We start from the raw sequence: 20226 nt of genomic DNA on the forward strand, positions 1-20226 counted from the left end.
CAACTCAAGAGGGAAGAATAAGAGTATTGAGAAATACCATCCCAAGCTAGGTAAGGGTGGTAGTGATAACCAAAGCCTGGCAAGCCTACCTCACTTGCACCAAAATTGTGGGACACTAGATAATTTTATAAAATGTTCCAATTCCACATAATGATAAATGTTGAGGGAAAATGGCACAACAGGTAAACAGAAAAAGACTGACACTATGTCTAGACTGCAGGCTTCTTTCAGAAGAAGCTTTTTCAGAAGAGATCTTCTGAAAAAACTTCTTCCAAAAGAGAGCGTCTACACTGCCAAAGTGCATAAAAAAAAGCCATTTGCTTTTTCAAAAGATAGTGTCCACAACGAATGGACAATATCTCGAATTTAAGTTGTGATTACTATGAACGGAGTGGCCACCAGGACACCTGTGCTTTTTCCTCTTTTGAAAGAACTCCCTCTTTCGGAAAAAGGCTTCTTCCTTGTAGAAAGAGGTTTACCAATGTCAGAAAAACCCCTCTGTTCTTTTGATTTTTTTTTTCTGAAAGAACAGGATTGCAGTGTGGACGTAAGTGAAGTTTTTTCAGGAAAATGGCTGTAGTTTAGACATAGCCTGAATTAGTCTAATCCAGGGATCTCAAATGCCTGGCCCACAAGCCATTCCCGGCCTGAACGTTTGCACAATCCAGCTCAAGACTCCCGGCAAGGAAAGGAAGCGGAACATGAGGCCTGTAACAGGCTTCCAGGCCCTGCCCATCCTATCACTGCCCCACTTTCTCCATCCCATCCTCAAGGATGCAGCTTCAGGGATCACTAGGGTGAGGTGCAGTGGGGTAAGGCTGGGAGAAGTTTGGAAGCAGGGCCTCTCACTATGCAGCAGCAAAGGTCACCCTCCCCCACACGACCCACAGTGGAAGGGAACAGCGGGCAAAGTGGACTACACTGGGGGGGTAAGTGCACTCGCTACACTTCCCCCTCATGGCACCCCGTCCCCGAGGATGCACCTTTGGGGCTGACTGAGGGGGAGGCCTGGTGCCATGCGGTGATAGCAGTCATGCCTCTCTACATGCCCTATGGCAGTAGGAGCTGTGGGGAAGGGATGGGACTTGTAGACTAGTAACTGACAGGCCCCCTCCCCTGGTCTGCTGAGAGTCTCGGGCCATAGTGCACAACCACTCTAGCTGGAGATGGCCTATAGGCTGGGAGTTTGAGACCCCGGTCTAAACTAAATAGGTGTAATGATATAACTCAAGGACTGTTAAAGACATGCCTGGTAAGCAAACAGTCCTTAAAAGAACAAGACTTTTGCGGGAAATCAAGTACAAGAAGCTGAAAAAACAATGCTGCCTGAGCTAAAGATGGGGAAGGAGTGAATTTCAATAAAATGGCTGTCGCCACCATCATCTCTGCCATCAACTGTGCCTCTGTTATCCTGATCCTGAGATATACCCTCATCGGATCGGTGCAAAAAGAGGGATACAGGTGACATAGCTAGATCCACTGGAGGTGGCAAAGTCCTGGACTCTATCTGGAATGTAAGATTTTGTTGTCTTGTCCTGTTCTTCCCCCCACCCTCACATCTATTTGAAGTTTTCTTCACTACTTACTCCTTTTAGCCATCACAAGATTTCACTCTGCCAAGAGATACAGTGAGTGAATAATTAAACTTAAAGCTGCATATTTTGGATTAAGCGGGGGAGAGAAAAGAACTGAGAATAAAGCTGAAACAATGCCTCAGTTGCATGAAACACTGAACAGTGAATAATACTGTGAAACTTGCTGCCTCCTACACATGGATTGTCTTCATTACTGTGGTCTGCAGAACCTTCTCACTTCCTTCTAGTGAGGGTTCTGATACAGAGATTGTCAATTTCCATCTTCCACTTTTCCTAGTCACAACAATTGCACAGCTTCCACCCTTCTTCGGATACCAGTCCACCTAGCAACATTACCCATGATCTCTAATAGTTGTACTTTTAAAATCCCCTCCCCACCCCCCATCACGCCATGTTGTAATTTTGGTGATCCAGCTGATTTTTAACATTCTTCTGTAACACCACAACTCAAAACCACGGAGCAGCTGTGTCTGTATCCTTTTTAAGAGCCCAGCTTCCATATCCATACAGCAGGGGTAGCATATGTAGCACATCAGCAATTCCATCTAGCCTCTGTTAGTCTGCTAAGAAACATGTGCAAAGTCAGACAGACATAGAAAGCCCAGAACTTGCAAGGAGCAAAAACTGGTTGTTAGACTGGACAGACTACAGACATTAATTCATTTTTATGAGACTAAGCATAGCAATAGCATGTTTGTGATAGATGCATCTTATTTTAAATGAGAAATTTAATACTTTTAATACTAATTGATGACTATAAAAACAATTTTTTATTTTTTAAACTCATTAACTACTACGAGTGCTAAGAATGTTAGTGTGTAGTCAGACAGTTATCCGATAAGCATGGGTTGATCAGTGAGTACTAATGACTACATGCATTTCCCCCACACACACACCTTGCTGCCTTTGTATTAAGAGGCAGAAGGGAGGGGGGTGAAATGGTGCCTGTGGGGAGCCACGAAGCTGCCTACCCTCCTCCCACTGCTTCCCATAGACACAAGAGCCCGGGGGCAGAGGAGAGCCCTGCTCAGGGTTGCTGGCTTAAAAGCCAGCTCCCCACAAGTACTGGCTCCTGCAGAGTCGCCTCTCCCCTCCCCTGTGCTGCTGCCTATGATACAAAGGCAGCAGCGCAGAGAGCGGGAAGGAGGGAGAGAGCCAATACATGCGGGGAAGCTGGATTTTAACCTGGCTCTGTGGACCTACCTGCTCCCCCTCCTTGATGCCTCCCAAGTTCCCTCTGTCTTCTGCCTGTGCAACCCCTCCCCTCCATGCTGCTGCCCTAATAGAGGTGCACACAGGAAGCAGCTTTCAACCTGGCTCCCCACACGTATCTGCTCCTGCGTGCAAACATGTAACCACTTAAAAAAAATGCAGCCGTTACACAGGATAGTTAATATCCCTACCACTGACATGTCACTGCAGAAATGAACATAAGGAGTTTCTAGACACCATTAAGGACTTCTTCTTGGAGCAGCTAATCCTGGAACTCAAAAGGCAATAAGCAGTTCTTGATTTACAGTCCAGCGATGTGCAAATATCGGCCCATGAGCCAAATCTAGTTCACCAGGGTTAGCCCTGGAAAGCTGCCATCATTATATTTACCTGCATCTTTGCAGGCACAGACAACTGCAGCTTCCATTGGCCGGAAATGGCAATCCATGGCCAGCATGATCTGCAATCTCCAGTACCGGAGACAATTTAATCTATGGCCAATGGGAGCTGCAATCTCCAGTATCTGTGGAGATTTAATCCTAAATTGAACACAGGAACTCATTTAAGAGGTGACTATACCTCAACCACTTAATAACAGCAACCTTTATATACTTAAATTTAACATCATTGTAAGTGGGGAACCCACCACAATAGCATTTGACCTCAAAAAGTGTAATCTAAAAACTGATGAAGTTTGTTCCTTTTAAACATCCATTTAACGGTCACAAGAGTGAAATACCTGCACACTGCATAGAAACTATTTGAAGACACCAAAACAGAGGCTCAAACCAAATATATTTCCCAAAAAATAAGGATCAAAATTGCTAACATGGCTAAACAGCACGGTAAGAGAGGCAGAGGAAAAAAAGGCATATTTTAAAAGTCATGTCCTACGGAATAAAATAGAAACTCTGGCAAGTTAAATGTAAAAACCTCATTCGTCAGGCCAAATGTCAAGACACTAACTGCAGATTTTTTTCAAGTATATCAGAACCAAGAAGCCTGCCAATCAATCAGCTGGGATACTGTATGATAGTGGTCCTAAAGGAGCACTCAAGACGACAACAAGGTCATTGCAGGGAAGCTAAATCCTTTGCACTGGTCTTCCCTGCACATGGCATGAGGGAAATTCCCATACTTCAACTATTGTTTTTAGATAACAAATATGGAGTAAGACGTTAAACAGATATGTTTTGGAACAAACTGATAAATAGTAATAAGTCACTAGGAGCAAGAGTTCCAAAGGAACTCAGATTTGAAGTTTTATAAGTACTAACTGTAATACAAAACTTATCACTTAAATATGTATCTTTACCAGGTGACTGGCAGACAGCCAATGTGACACTGACTTTCAAAAAAAGGCTCTCGAGACAATCTAATTACAGGCCAGAAAGCCTCTCAATACCAGGCAAACTGACTGAAATAATAGTAAAGAACAGAATTATTAGAAACACAGATGCAACATCTTGAGGGAGAGATACAACATGGTTTTTGTAAGGGAAAATAATTCTCAAACCATTAAAATTCTCTGAAGGTGTCGACAGAGGTGGACAAGAGTGATCCAGTTAATATAGTGTTCTTGGACTTTCAGAAAATCTCTGACAAGGCCCCTCTCAAGCAACGTAAAAGAGAAGGTCCTCTTATGGATCAGTAGTTAGTTAAAAGATAAGAAACAATGAGCATCCACTGTGGAGAGAGGTAAATTGAGGTATCCCCTAAGGTTCTCCATTTGGATCAATGGTGTTCAACTGAATCATAAACAATCTGGACAAAGGAGTCAGTGAGGAGGCAAAATTTGTTACTTTTTCCACATAGCAAATATTCAAAATATTACGTGATGCACACACAATTTCAGTGAATAAAATCTACCACTAATTTCTACAGTCTACCATTAAGTTGCAGAATCCCCACACTTCTGATGAAACAAGAATTTTCCTCATTCATTTGGGAACTGAAACAATTATGCTGAAATAAATTGTATCTAATGCACACAGATTAATCCTGCTTTTTACTTCCTCACAAGCACATTTTCAGTAGTAGCTTTTACAAAACTAAGCAGCACAAAATACATATGCTAATGTACTGTTGCATTTATTTCAATATTTACAATGATGTTAAATGACCAGCAAGATTTAATGGATTAAGTCATCCAAAACATAGACTGTGACTGGTCCCTTTCAGCAAGGAGATCTTGGAAATATGCGGTCTGCTAATGTCTCATCTACATTAGAAAGCTTTGTACTAATTTTTTCATCAGTCGTGTTGTATTTTATTTAGGGTTTTCATAGTGCACTTAAAGCAGTATCACAGTTCTTTCCTCAGTTAAGGAAGACATTTACAGGCAGTCCCCGGGTTACGTACAAGATAGGGACTGTAGGTTTGTTCTTAAGTTGAATCTGTATGTAAGTCGGAACTGGCATCAGCCACTGCTGAAACTGATCAGTTTCAACCGTGGCTGAAACTGACCGCCAGTTCTGACTTACATACAGAATCAACTTAAGAACCCCAAGCGTCCCCAAGTCAGCTGCTGCTGAAACTGATCAGCAGCTGATTCCAGGAAGCCCGGGACAGAGCAACTCTGCCTCGGGCTTCCTGAAGTCAGCGCTGGTCAGTTTCAGCAGCAGCTGACTTGGGGACCCCTGGAGCAGAGCAGCTGGGGTGCTGCTGGGTTGCTCCAGTAGCGCCGCTCCTCGGCGCTACTGGACCAACCCAGCAGCACCCCAGCTGCTCTGCCCCAGGCGTCCCGATTCAGCCGCTGCTGAAACTGACCAGCAGCGGCTGAATCAGGACGCCTGGGGCAGAGCAGCTGGGGTGCTGCCGGGTTGGTCCAGTAGCGCCCAGAGCGGCGCTGCGAGACCAACCGGCAGCGCCCCAGCTGCTCTGCCACAGGCATCCAGAGAAAAGCCTAGTCTGCTGGGGGGGAGGGGGCGAACTAGCTGCGCCCCCCCCCACCCCAGCAGACCAGGAAGACGCGGGAGGCGGACCGAGATGCACCGCGGTCCCGCCGCCTGGGTCCTCCGCGACTTTGCTCCCAGTCTCCCTGGTCTGCTGGAGACGGGGAGCAAAGCCTCTGAGGACGCCAGCAGCGGGACAGCCGCAGGGTGCCTGGGCTGCTCCGCTGCCGGCTTCCCCGAGGCTTTGCAAAGCCACGAGGGGGCTCGGGCAGCCCAGGCGTGCCTGGGCTGCCCTGCTGCCTGAGCCCCTCCGCGGCTTTGCTCCGCATCTTCCTGGTCTGCAGACCAGGGAGACGCGGAGAAAGCCCCGGAGTACACGGGCAGCAGGACCGCGAGGTCCCGCAGTCCGTGTCCTCCCGGGCGAGCCCCGTTCGTAGCTGCGGATCCGATGTAAGTCGGATCCGCGTAAGTCGGGGACTGCCTGTACAACATTTCAACCTCTATATAGACAGGAATCAGCTGTTTTTACAACATCACAAAAACTCCTTTGCATGTTGAAGTGACCAGAAGGAGTGTGGACAAAACTGGGACTATTGAGGACTAATCTTTTATGCAGTAGCTTAAATTGCATCAATATGGAGAATTGGAGAAGTTGGGAGCCCAAGGGAAAACAGTGTATTTTTCATTTCCCCTGAAAAAAAGAAAAAGAATATTGTAAATCCTCTCCTGTAGGACAGATTGAGCACTACAGCTGGAGCAGATAAAAGTTGATAAGGAAGCAGTAAAGCCTCTGGAATCCCTTTAATACTTGAGTTACTGCAAAAGCACATAGGCAGAAAGGGTTGTCCAAAGAAGAAATTAATTTGCCTAATATCTCTTCTCAAATGCCCTTAAGAATCAGACATGGGATGGCAAGTCTGAGCAAGAACTGATACCAACAAACTGTAACTGAATTTGCTGGAAAAAAAAAAATCATCAGTCGGGGCTGTTTCTTCAATCCAGTTCCCCAAACTTCTGTGCTAGTGAAGTTCTAACTTTTAGCTAGTATGGGATTGGTCTTTAGATTAAAAAGAATGTTGAATTTATTTACCACTCCTTTAATCGTAAACAATGGGTCCTAATAATTTTTAATTAACAGCACTGATTTACTAGTAGTCAAAAATATAAACTTAACACTGCAATTGTAGAAGCACACCATTTCAAATTAGTCCACACAAAATATCCAATGAAGATGCAGACTAGAAAAAAACAGAGATGGTAGTCTTAAAGTTTTTTCTAGAAAGTATGTTATGGTCAGTGCAAAACAGACTACTGGACCAGGCAACTATTGCAACATTGGATATTTGAAAGGATGCTGTTGAACACATCCTAGTTAACTGACATAGGAGTTTTAAAAAAAAAAAAAAACCTTCTTCCCTTGGAGAGAGACTACTATAAATTCACTTCAGTGAATATTTTCTCTGTGACAACATACACCTGCCTAAGTCATTAATATTAAATAAAGTCATGATGGAATGTAAAGTGTGACAACAGGTTGGACCTCCAAAAATGGACTCCCTCATCAGCAACTTCTGTAGTCCAATAGGACCTTGGATGTTCCTAAACCAGGGGGTCCTGGCTGGGAGCTGCAGCAGCAAGAGGGCTGGTGGCTCAGAGCCTGGGGCTGGGACCAGAGCCCCAGTATAGCACAGTCTGGCAAATTCCCTCATTAAGGACCAGTCAGGTCCTGAGGGTGCCGGACTACAGAGGTCCAACCTGTAGGGTGGCATGGTTGTGCACAAGAAAAAGTTAGCATTTATTTTGACAATTGTCCAAGTATTTTGGAAAAAAACTTCAAAATGCTCATTTACATTCTAAAGTATTAAATACAAGAAAAACAACAAACAGAACTGTGATTTATCCAGTATTGCTTTTCTCTCTCTCTCTCTCTTTCCGGAATCTGAGTAAAACTGCATAAAGTAAAGTAGTTTCTTAACACATGAAAAATTCAGAAAGTTCTTAACTATTCTAAGGCATTTGCTATATGAGAAAGTTCACCAACATATTCCCATTCATTCTACCACCAGTTGAACCAGGGGAACCAGCTGAACCATTGTGAAAGCCATTAGAAGCTGCAGTGCAAGCAAGCCTCCTGTGGTCAAATTCATTTTATCACAGTTTAAATTAGAATGGCAATTTTTATAAAAGTGGCACAGGCTACCAGAGCTTTGTGTATATACTGCAGCTCCTAGTTTAAATAGCTAGTTCAGCAGAACCTGTGGGAGTTTTTGATCAAATGTTCTTTGTTTTGTCTTTTGAGTGCGCTATACCATCAACACCAATGTCAAGTGAGGAACAACATTGTGGTATCCTAATTTTGTCCAAAACTGTTCAAATCCTGTGGTTTGTATTTGTTTAGAATTCACAATGCCATAATACACTTTTCAGAGATCCCACTCTCAAAACTCCCACCCTCTCTCTGGTCTATGTCTACTGTAAACATAGATAATGAGTCTATTGCTACCAAGTTAAGTTTCATGGTCCCTCCTTTGGTAGCTAGCTTCTGAAAAGCTGCCATTAAGGCTGCTTGGCATTCACAACACAATAAATCTACCCAGGACCAACTTTTTAAAAACATTTAGATATTGAGCTGTGTCTTCATTAACTACTACCAAGATATTAGAAGAGGACAGGACTTGAGACTAGAGTCTCTGGAGGATGCATTCTGAATTCTAAACAAATACAAATTAGCCCACAAGATCTCAACAATTTCTGGACAAATTAAGATACTACAATGTTTTTTCTCATTTGACACAGGCGCTGGTAGTATAACTCTCTCCCAAAAAACAAAACAAGGAGTAATCTCAAACACAGACTACTCAAGGGTGGACAAACTAGAGCTCATGAGTTGCATGCAGCACTTTCATAGTTGAAGCGCAGCTCTCAGAGCCTTATGTCCTTACACACTGTTCGCCTAATGGACTGGGGGGGGGGGGGGGGAAATCTTGAAGCATCTGCCTTGCATCAGAGTGGTGGGATTAGGGGGCTTCTGCCCAGTGGGGAGGGGGATGATTCCGAGTTACAGGGCTTCAGTGCAATACCTGAATGCAGCTGTTACCAGATTTTCCTGTTACTCTGCGGTTTGCTCATTTATTAGAGTTACTCTTACGGGGAAGGTGGAGGTTAATAATTCTATGTGCTGCTTGTGCTCTCATATGGAGCTTTACTTCTTCCTACTGCCAATTCTCTCCCAATAGAGCTGTTCTGCAGAAACCATGTTCCCCAGAACTGAGTTCTTCACACCCTAGAATCAGATCAACACACAGACACTCACATCCACTAAAATAGCACGTTAATCAGAACTCACAAGCTGAGCCCTTATGTCCCTGGACTCAGTAGCCTGAGTTGCACAGAAATGCAAAGCTGTGACTCATGTGCCCTAGGACTAAGAGGACTGCATTAAACAGCACTCTTAGCTGCCACTCTAATATGCCCCCAAGTTTAGCACCTGCCTATCCCCACTTTCACACCACGATCATTCTGCTAGTAACCTAATTGACATTCAAACCCTGCAGGACTTTGGGGAACTACTTTGGGGATCTTTAGCTTAGGTACCAGCATTGTTGCAGAGCAAATGGAGAGGTCAACACACCACCTCTGAGGGAGAGAGAGGAAAAGAGAAAAGCAACCAGCTTAAAAATGAAAGTTATTTTTTAGGTAGTAACCATACAAGGTGAGCCCAACAAAACAGTTACAATACTAAATCTAACTGAAATCTGATTACAAACATTAGGGCTAGCAAACCAAAACTGATCACAGAAAGCAGAGTCAGGAGGCAATACCCTACAGAGAGAACAAGACAGACAGATGGTAGCTGGGGGTCCAGAGTGTTGCAATCAGGCAAAGCAGAGGCCCCGCCATGAAAAGTCAGGAGAGAATGAAGTCCCAATGGAATTCATGCAGACTTTAGATCCAGGCATCAGAACACTTTTCTTGCGCAAGGGTAGGAGTTTTTGTAGGGACACAACAATGATTCAAAGGGAACATTGGATCTGTTGAACCATTTGTTTATGGGTAAGGGCAACATTCTGAAGTTGTTTTGTTTAGGCTAGACAATAGAAAGTGATCATTTCTGGCTATGGGTGGTATTCCTAGAGAGGGCTCATAATGCAATTAGGCAGTTTCAGTATTCTGGATATCAACAGAGGATCTATTACTAAAACTGATCAGGTAATTACAGATTTGGGTGTGAGCAGGAACAAATTCATTAACATCCAGAGTGAAGATTTCCTATCAGGCTGTGCTTTTCTGCTTTCGGTATCCCACAATTCAGTGTGGTTCTTGCTTTGGAAATGATGTCCATTCTGTATGCTAAGGTAGCTGTCTGTCTGTTCTATCTTCAATGCAGATGAGGCTAGGGGTGTTTCCTTTATCCTATCATCCTTGTTGAGAGAGGTTTAGGTGTGTCTTCCTTTGCTTTTTCATTGCTTTGCCTTTGGTTCAAGCAGAGACCGGTGTGGGAGAGGGGGTATCCTTCCATGATTATGCTCTGGCTCCCCAAGAATACAGAGCTGATAAGTAACAACTCAGAGGGTCAGTAAGTTTGGCCATCCCTGGTCTATGCCCTCTTGGAATCCTCAATGTCATAATGATTCATTGTTTGACCTTTTCCTCCTGTTGAATACATTATATTTAGCAGTATTACACAAATCTAAAAACTGTTACCAGAATACCACAGGTGGGTGGAATAAAGTGCTTTTGGAATCAATTTGCCAGTGACCAGAAGGAAGTTTTCTTGGTGCAAGGTGACACTAATCACTGTCTAAATACATTTTAATGTACTGAAAACAAGTATCAAATATGCCAGGCTGCCATAGCTGGTAAAATAACTTGCCTATTGGGAACAAGCGAAGGAGACTGTTTTCTTTGAGTCAGAACAGATAGATTTAATGTATGGTACTACGTATGGGTTTGTGAAGCAGCATAATGAAAGTAACAACATTCTGATCACTTTCACTGATGCAATTCAGAACCCTCTAGGTAGCAATAAAAATTTCAAGAATCATGTCAACCTCATGGTGAAGCATTGAAAAAACAGAGTAGCAGCAGACACATATTGGGGTTATTCATGGGTGATGACAGCATAAAAATGGAGGATAGAAGAGATGAAAGTAGCTGAAACTTGTTCCTCCTGAAGCAACCAGGAGGCTTTGGAGTTGGAAAAGGAGCTTCTTGCAGCTGGGGAGAAGAGAAGGGGCAGAGGCATAGTGCTCCAAATTAAGATACCTATAGTTTAAAGCAGATATTTGTGTGTATATAAAGAGCACCTATCTAATTCTTTGGGTGTCTCTAACAATTAGAATATGCTTGTGGGGAAAATAATTTAACCCAAACTGAATAAAAATTATTTCTTTAAATTTTATTTTTCAAATATTAAGACACAACAAAATTACCAACTTCAATGAAGCAAACTAGATTGTGTTTTAATTCTCTAGAACTCAAAGTTCAGTAAAAATATTGAAATAAGCCATGTGTTTATAGTTTCTAATACCTTCCTAAAACAGAACCCGTTATATTGCTATTGTGATGGATGCTTATAAATTTTAACATGTCAAAAAAAATAAACACAAAAAAAACCCCCAAATCCACCACACAATGAAGATCACAGTTTGTATACCTATTAATTTTTACTCCAATTTGAGATAAAGATGGAAGGTCAATTAAAATCAAAATCAAATTTTCCACATGTCATGTCATTTCAGCACCTACCTCAAGGTCAGGTCAAGCAGCCATTAATCAGCAGCATGGCACTTACCAGTTTGCTCTATTTAAAGTGACTTAGGTACAAAAATATGACTTGCTACTAAGTTAAATTCAAGAGGAATATAAACTTTGTAGAATAACTTCACTAGTGTTACTTCACTCTATAGAAACTCTATATTTATATTTAAAAGTTAAATCTCAATATAAGATGCCATTAAAAAGTATACCATTGCTCAAAATAGTATATTTGCTCAAAATGTCAATGTATAGTTTAGTCATCTGTGATGTGCAACTATATATTATACCATAGAAAACAAAGCCAAACATAACTATTAACACAACACCTACATGTTACCACACAATCCTGATCTAGCTTACAATTCTAAATCCATTTGCTCTCTCTTTGTGAAACTGCTCTTAAGTATGGTAATTATTTTTAAAATGCTAAAAATAAAAAGCTCTCTTCTTTGAATGCAGATCTCAAAAGTAAGAAATCACACATGGCTTTGAATGTTATGTTTGTACCATAAATGTAATTTGTATTGGCAATGACAAAATGCTCCCTTTCTACCAACATGTGCTTTGGGAGACTGTCCCAACAGTATGCCTCTGTATTTTAACACACAAGCCAGAACTGGACATATTCTGTATTGCTAACCAGTCATTTTCAAATTCATTCCCATCTACTTATCCTAAAGAAAAACATTATAATGCAATTTATAGTATACTGAACATATGCAAAAGTGTGCAACCAAAAAAAAAAGCCACAAAATGCCTCAACTTTGGGAAAGATTTTAGTAACAGGTACATATAAAATTACCGAATATTTAAAAAAAAAAATACAAAGCATGCCACTACACAAAGTCAACAAATCAGACCCGCCTCCAGAATAAGCCAAAAGCTTTCAGTCATCAATCAGAAGAAACCTGAGCTAAAAGATATAAAGTATGGAAGAAAACTGAGGGTCTGCTGGGCCAATAGAAACAGCAAATTCCAAAGTCAAGTATTTCACTTAGGAAAATCCTGCTATTGGCACCAGATACACAAGATCACCCTCATTGACTTCCGCGTTTATGACAGTACACAAAGGAAAATTAAGATATTTTTCCCACATCAATCACTACCTGCCTAATGTTTTCCCCAATCTTTTGGGGAGCGTACAAAATGGACAGTTGTTTAACTGCATTTCTTCCATACCAATGTGCTGCAGATACTGTGTATAATGAATAAAAACGTCCAAAGCATCATATATATTTGTGGTGGTTTAACCACTCAACATACTAATTTAAGGAGATAACCAAGCTGACTTGAATTAAAATACTAGTTTATATAGTTTTGTTGCAGTATGCTTCTACTTCAGGACAATGTTTAAATGAGAAGCAGTTGTCTTCTGAAAAGTGTCTTATTGAATTGTAGACAAAAACATGCCATTAAATTTTGTCTTAAAAGCTAATCTCAGGGTTTGGAGTTTTTAAAAACCACACAGACCCAAGTCTGACAGTAAATATACAAGGGCAATAATATTTCTGAAATCTCTTGCAGATGCTGAAAACGAAGATAAATCTAAGGCAAGCCATAACAAAAAAAAAATCCTGATGCTAATAAGTATTTAACATTCTTGGAAAAAATTAATCAGAGATATTGCATCATCCAAAGAATTAAATCTTGAACCGTACAGTGACAGCATACTTTGTCTCTCACTCCGCACAGTCTAGTTAGTCCACAATACACACCTGCAAAGTTCTAAGCACCATCCAATGATTACAAGTGGGGGAAAAAAAAGGAAGCTTCACAAGAATGTATCAGAAGACACTTCCCAGACCTGAACACTCTAGTTTAGAACCAAACAAAATGGAGAACCTATGATCAGCTGAGAAGGGAAAAAAGAATTATGTTCTAACATGAACAAAATAAAAGTTTAGAAATTGTTTCACTAACATTTTCAATCTAGCGATACCAATTTTTACTTATTCGATTTATTATTTTTGATAAATAAGTAATTCATCTAGGGAAGATATCATGTCTACCAGTTAAAATCCAAGTAGTACTTGCTTCACCTGGTAGCTTACATCAAGATTCTTTAAACAAATACACATTCCAAGGCCTACTGTCAATTTAGGAATGTTTATAAACGACAGTTTGTCCAAGGATCCCTTTTGCATTCCCTGACCTTTTTTCAGTGAAATATGTAGCCTTAGCATGGCATTTATATATTCTTGTGATTTTTTCATTTGATTTATTTTTTTCCTTTACTTTTGATACAAAAGTAACTACTCATACACTAACTAAGTCAGTGGAATAAAACAGCTAACAGACAGATTCTTGACTCTGACAGATGAACTCTCAAGTTTTTGTTTTGTTAAGAAGTTAATTTCTAGCCCTTATGGTTCTGGGGGCGGGGGAAGGGACTTCCATACAACAGCTATGTCTACACTACAAGGTTTTTGTGAACCAAAAAAAAAAGAAAAAAAAAAGAGCGTGACAGAACTTCCACACCTCAAGTATGTTTTTGCGCAAAAAGATACAATAAATCGACAGGATAGAAGGCTTTTGCCAGTAGAGTTATTCCTCTCCTCACAAGGAATAACTCCTTTTTGCGCTACCGCTCTTGCGCAAAAAGGAATGCGTGGACGCTCTTTTTGCAGGGGTTTCTTGTGCAAAAAGAGCCTATCACAAAAAGCACATTCTGTTAGTGGCAATCAGGTTTTGTGATGCGCTTATGAGGTGTGAACGCGCTTTTGCGCAAGAAGTTTTTGCAGAAGATCTCTTCTGCAAAAGGCTCTTGTGCAAAAACACCTCAAGTGTACACAAAGCCAATCTGAATACAACTTAGGTAGCACTTTCTGAGTTGGCAGCCCTCTCCCCTCCATAGCACCCTAGCCTCCCAGCACACAGCTTTGGTGATCACCATCAGAGGGTTTGCGCCTACATCATGAGTGGTCACACCCTCCCTCCACACTCCTTGGGCAGCAGAACAGAGGGGAAACAGAGCGCAGTGGAACAAGTGCATCAGCCAAGCATGCTCCACTTCCCCCACAGCTCCTGCTGCCACAGACATTGGGGGAGGGAGGGGACATGCAGTCGCTGCTAACATGTGGCACCAGGCACCAAGTGATCCCCAAAGCCACATCTGCTGGGGGGGGGGGGGGGGGGAGGAGGAGGGGAGACAGGGTTTAGGGGCTGGTAATGGACAGGCCCATCCCGGACCGCTTGGAATCCTGGGACGGATTACACAATTGTTCTGACTGGGACTAGCCTGAAGGCTGGGAATTTGAGACCCCTGCTCTAAATTGTCTGCGTACCGCTCACATAATATTTCAGTAAGACAAATGGTTTCTGTGTTCTTTAAAAGCTAAATTGTCAACTAATTCTGGTGCCCACGTGCATCTCACCTGCACATTTACCACATTAACTGTGTGATGTGGGCAACTCAGGTAGTAGCATGGGCAAATGGCAGCAAAACAGAAGCTGAAAAGTATCCTGCACAGTTTTCCCCTCTGAGAAATGTTAAAACATTTAGATGAAGCTACTGGTGCTAAGTTGTTACTATCAGGACCATATTCTCTCGATCTTTGTGTACGCTTTCTAATATTATCAGCATCACTTGTGCTACAGACCAAAGGTAACACTGACCAATATAAAAATGATTTAGCTTTTTTTTTTTTAAGACATAATTTAATACTCCAATTACATTTCTTCAGGAGGGCTAAATGACAGTAGCAGACCAGAAAAATGCACCATCAACAGAAAGAAATGTAAAATTACATTATTTTTTATGAACTGTGATGTATATTTCAATGGGAAGTTTTTGTAAATGGTGTCAACAGCTGCTCCAGCTGTAAATGTTAATGTCACCGAGTAAGCTAGGATTGTCTTCTAAACGATAAGTATGCACTTCCAAGCCTTATTTTCAATCATATACTTTTTAATTAATTTATTTTATACTTTAATATAATTTTTAATTTTCTAATTTTAAAATTCTCCAAATGTAACAGAGTTTATTGATATGTGAAACAGACAGCAGCCTTCTTCCTCCTCCCCCATCAGAATTACTAGGAAGAAAAAAGTCCTTACAATCCTTAAGTGGTATTTTCCCTTCTCCATTAATGAGTGGCTCATGAGATTTTGCTTCCCCCCCCCCCTTTCCCCACACACACACACACACACACACAAAAAATCACTTCTAAATATGGAAAATATACCCCAAATGGAGAATTTTTAATATCAAAGCATAAAACTCAAGATATAAAGAAAGCTTTCTTTATAGTTACACTACAGTAATTAGCCAGATTATTCTAAATAATAAAGATGGTAGTTTAGTGCAGTAGTCCTCCATTAGGGGTGTGTGCACCCTTGGCGGTAGACAGAGGTCTCCCAGGAGATACAATCAACTCATCTAGATTGTTACCTCATTTTACAACAGGGGAAAAAAAAGCGCTTAGCTAAGTCAATACAGACTAAAATGTAATATAGACAATGACTTGTTTAAACTGCTCTACATACTTATACCAACCATACATCCCACATTTTTCAGGGCAGTCCCAATTTTAAATCTGTCTCCGTGTCCCCATAAAGCAGTGAAATGTCCTAGAAATTCCAATATTTTGGCGGGTGGGGGGGAGGGAGGCAGAGAAAATCCCAAGGCTCCCTGCTTGATGCAGCTTGTGGGGAAGAAATGAGCCAGAAAAGGCTAGGACAGAATCTGGCCAATAGAACAAAGGTGAAAGCCTCCAGGAAGTACATCCCTGCAAGGTTGTCACAGCTGGGGGAAGGCAAAGGGCAGTGTGGGGAATCCGGCCAATGGGAGCATCCTCTACCCAGCCCTTTCTCCCTTACCGCTGGCTCAGAGCAGCAGGCTCTGGCCGCCCACTCGGCTCAGCAACCTGGAGGAGCCATGCTGAGGGGAGGACACTGGTGTCGCTGAGCCAAGCATTACTAATTCCCGCTTTCCACCTGGTGAATGATTAACAGGCAGTGGCGCATCAGCAGCAACAAAAAGAATAAGGGGAAAATCCCGCCACAAGGTGACATGGGTGGATGTCCCTCCCGCCCAGCCCAGAGTGCTCCAGAGTGTCTGGAGTTCAGCCCTCAACCTGGCTCCACATCGCTCAGCTCCTGTCTGTGACCATCTGATGGAAGCCGCCGGCAAGCCAGGTGGAGGAGCTGGGCCTTCTGCTCCAAGCCACTGGCACCAGCCCAGCTAGTAGAGCACAGAGAGCCCCACAGCCAAGAGCCAGCACCAGCTTCCCACAATGGCTCCTGTCCCCACACACCCTTTCCTCCTACCCACAGCACCACCACACAAATGTTGTGCCTGCACACAGTACCACACTGTCCCCCCACACCGTGTTGTGCCACCAGAACCTACTTACACATCATGTCCCTGTGCACAACACTACCACACGTATCCTGCCCATAGTGCCACTTCCACACACCCTGTCACTACCCGCAGCTTTCCACACACCCTTCCTCTCCACACTTCACCATCTCCACTCACTCTCTCCCAACACACAGTAGCACCAGCATCTATACACATAAGCGCGCGCGCACACAAGCGCAGTATTGTCATACATACTCTGCCCCTACATGCAGAACACAAGCACCTCCTATGGGGCCCAAACCCATCCTGATTGGTAGATGTTGGTGGGAGGATTTTTTAGAGGGGTCACACAACCCATATCCAGACAGATCACCCCACCCCCTGCTTGATCAAATCTGCTCTCAGGACAGTCTTATGGGGAACAACCCTATCCATATTTGGTAGAAGACAGTAGGAGAAGTTCTTAGAGGGGTCACATTACTCTTTATTTCCACTAATGTGTCCATCTTGACCCTGGAAGATGGGCGGGGCCTAAAGAGCCAGGGGCGGGGCCCATGTTGGATTGATGGTAGGGCCCTTATATCATGTGTCCCCATTTTTGGTTAAGAAAATATGGTCACCGTATTATGGTCACAGTACTATGCATTGAAATGTCAATAAAATATTTATATTCCAAATTATTTTATAGCTCTATTGTAAAAATGAGAAAATGCTGTGATACTTGTGTATTTTGATGTCTGATTTTGTAAACATGTACTTTTTAAATTAGGTGAAACTTGGGGCACACAAGACAAATCATTCTCTTGAAAGTGGTACAGTAGTCTGGAGAAGTTGACAGACACTGATTTAGTGGATATAAATAAAATCTGGGGGGGAAAGAGTCTCAAATACAATGTCAGTACCAGACTCTCTTTTAAAGTCCATTTTGGTAGGGCCCACAAACAGCAAAGTATCAGATTAAAAAAAAAAATACTGAACCATCAAGACCAGTACATAACTTTTCAAAGTAACATCATCATAACCCATTCTTCTCTTACCTCCTATTTGAATTTAGGCTGTAGAAATATAAAGGGAACCTCTACCAAGGCCTCTCTAAGCAACGGGAATTAATTGCAAGTGTAAGTAATTCACTTTAGATTAAGTGAACCATATTTAATACATAAAATGTGATATTACAAAAGGAAAGAATACATTCACATGTCATATAAATTGAAGGTCTTAGTTCCTGCTGTAACTCTAAATGCACATTTACCCATATTACCACCAGTACACCATCACTGTATACACACACACACAGTTTATAAAAATGAATATTTTCTAATGCTCTATTAGCCCAAATCAGCACTTTTAAATTTAAAATGAATTATGGGCTCACAATATTATTCTAAACCAATATTCATAATTCTGAAAAATCAAGTCCCCCTCACCAAAAAAAATTAAATATGTATCTACTCTGAATTTCTAATATGCCAAATAGATTAAAATTTCACTTTGAGTTTAGAACAAAGCTATATAAAGTGAGCAAAAAAATGAATAAGAAATGAAACAAGTAAGAGCAGCTGAGATAGCAGTGACTTAACACATTCACTTTTCTGAGATAAGAGGGAGGAGCTAGAATCACTACACAAATCTTTTGATATATTCTACAAGCCTTCAGGAATATTTAAAAATCATTTCATCTTTAAAATCGTACAATAATTAGCAGCTCACAAGAGGGGGGGGAAACTTGCATTTCTTCAGTACACTGCCATTCAGGATACAATATAACCCTTCTAAATTCAAATTCAGTCTTTACTTCCTACTGTTACCTAGACAGTCTTGTATACTTAAACAGCAAACACAGGCAACAACTGAAAGGGATTTGGATTCCTTTCTATATACATGTATTTGCACTAGCTATCACTGGTACTTTCTCTCCGCTCGTCATCGGGTAATTGCTAAATACAAAATAGTTTCTAAAAAGGATTTGGTTCAGGTTTGACATTGAAAACTGCCTTATAAGGTATAAAAGCCTGAAAGCAGGAAGAGGCTTTGACAAAACTAAGGAAGTTCTGCTGCGCTTGCTCATTAGAAGAGGGAGGGGGGGAAGGGTTCCCTTTATAGAGAAGTAATACTGAATAAATGACTTGATCCACATATTGAACAGAAACCAACATGGTATTTAGCAATCAATACTCCCGGTGAGCGCAGAATAGCCAACAATGCGCACAATCCCATGATTGCACGTAAATCGTGTTCGCATCGGTTTGCTGTCCTTATCCTAATCTCAGCAGCCCCTGAGCAAGCAGCCTGCTTTCTACAAAACCCAGGCAGCCAGACGGGGCTTGCAGCTTGCCAAGTTAGGGCGGGGAACACAGCTTCCTGACAGGCCGAGCCGGGACGCTTTCTGTGGGGCAGCCCCGGGAATGAATGAGAGGAGGGTGGAGGACCTTCCCCCAAAGGGCGAGAGGAGAATGCTAATGCTCAGGGCGTGACCCTGCTCCCGGAGTCGCTCTGCTGTGGGCAGGGTCGGAGCGGACCCTGCACCTGCCCCGCCAGCCAAAAATACACGGGGGGGAGGAGGGGGGTGAAGAGTGTGCGATGGGGGAGGGGCCCAGGGAGTGGGTGTCAAAATCAGGGGGAGGGGGAGCCCGCGCCCACCAAGCCGCGTGGGAAGGAAGGAGCAGCGCTGGGAGGGGGTGGCGGGCGAAATAGGGGGGGGGGGTGCTCAATTCAACCCCTCCCCCCGCTCGCCCGCCCCACGGGGGCTATTGTATAGAAAGCTGCCCCCCCCCCACCGCGATGATTCCCCCCCCAGCCTGAGGCGCCCGCACCGGGGGCGCGCCCCCCATCCCAGTCCCCGTGCCGGGTACCCAAGTGTCGGCAGCCGCCTCCCCGCTGCCCATTCATCGCCGGCCGCCCCCGCGCTCACCCCGTGCCGCAGTCCACCACGCACGCCGGGAGCCGCCCTGCCATCCTCCTCGCTAGAGACGCTGCTGGCCGGGCAACGGTGGGACCCCCCTGCGCTCTGCCTCTCGCCTCTCCACGAGCGGGGAGCGAAACGCGGCCACTTCCGCAACCCAGCCAGTCCCTCCCCCGCTCGCGAGCAGCCCGGCGAAGCCAAGATGGCCGACTCCCTCGTCCCTCCCAGCGCGGCGCGGCGAGGAGGGAGGGCGCAACAACCCAACCCTTCAGTGACGTCCAATTTCTCATCTCGCCCCTACGGCCGGGTGTAAAGTAAGGCGGGCGGGCTCTTCTCCGCCCACTCATTTGTGAGTGTGTGTAGGGTCTGGGTTTGATTCCTCAAGGTCTCTTTGAAGGAGGATCATAAAAAAACGAGGTCGGCCAGCTACTTGAATGAACGGACAGAAAGAATTTTTCAGCTCCGGTCATTTGGAAAAAAATGAATTGTTACGTGGAGGGAAGAAGTTCCTGTAACTTGGCCCCGCTGAAATAGTGCGATTGGCAGGGGAGGGCTGTAGGC

General features: G+C 43.2%; 1 protein-coding gene across 1 annotated transcript in view; it reads right to left on the bottom strand.

Moving 5' to 3' along the window:
* ACTR3 (actin related protein 3) overlaps positions 1–19902 on the bottom strand; it is a 63987-nt gene extending 44085 nt beyond the window's left edge. Inside the window, exon 1 of the mRNA XM_075933255.1 lies at positions 19675–19902. Within this exon, the coding sequence (XP_075789370.1) occupies positions 19675–19718 (44 nt within the window). The 5' untranslated portion in view covers positions 19719–19902. The remainder of the gene's footprint in view (positions 1–19674) is intronic.
* Between the last annotated feature and the right edge of the window lie 324 nt (positions 19903–20226).

The sequence above is a fragment of the Pelodiscus sinensis genome, chromosome 7, assembly GCF_049634645.1.
Source record: "Pelodiscus sinensis isolate JC-2024 chromosome 7, ASM4963464v1, whole genome shotgun sequence".
Taxonomy (NCBI): Eukaryota; Metazoa; Chordata; order Testudines; family Trionychidae; genus Pelodiscus; species Pelodiscus sinensis.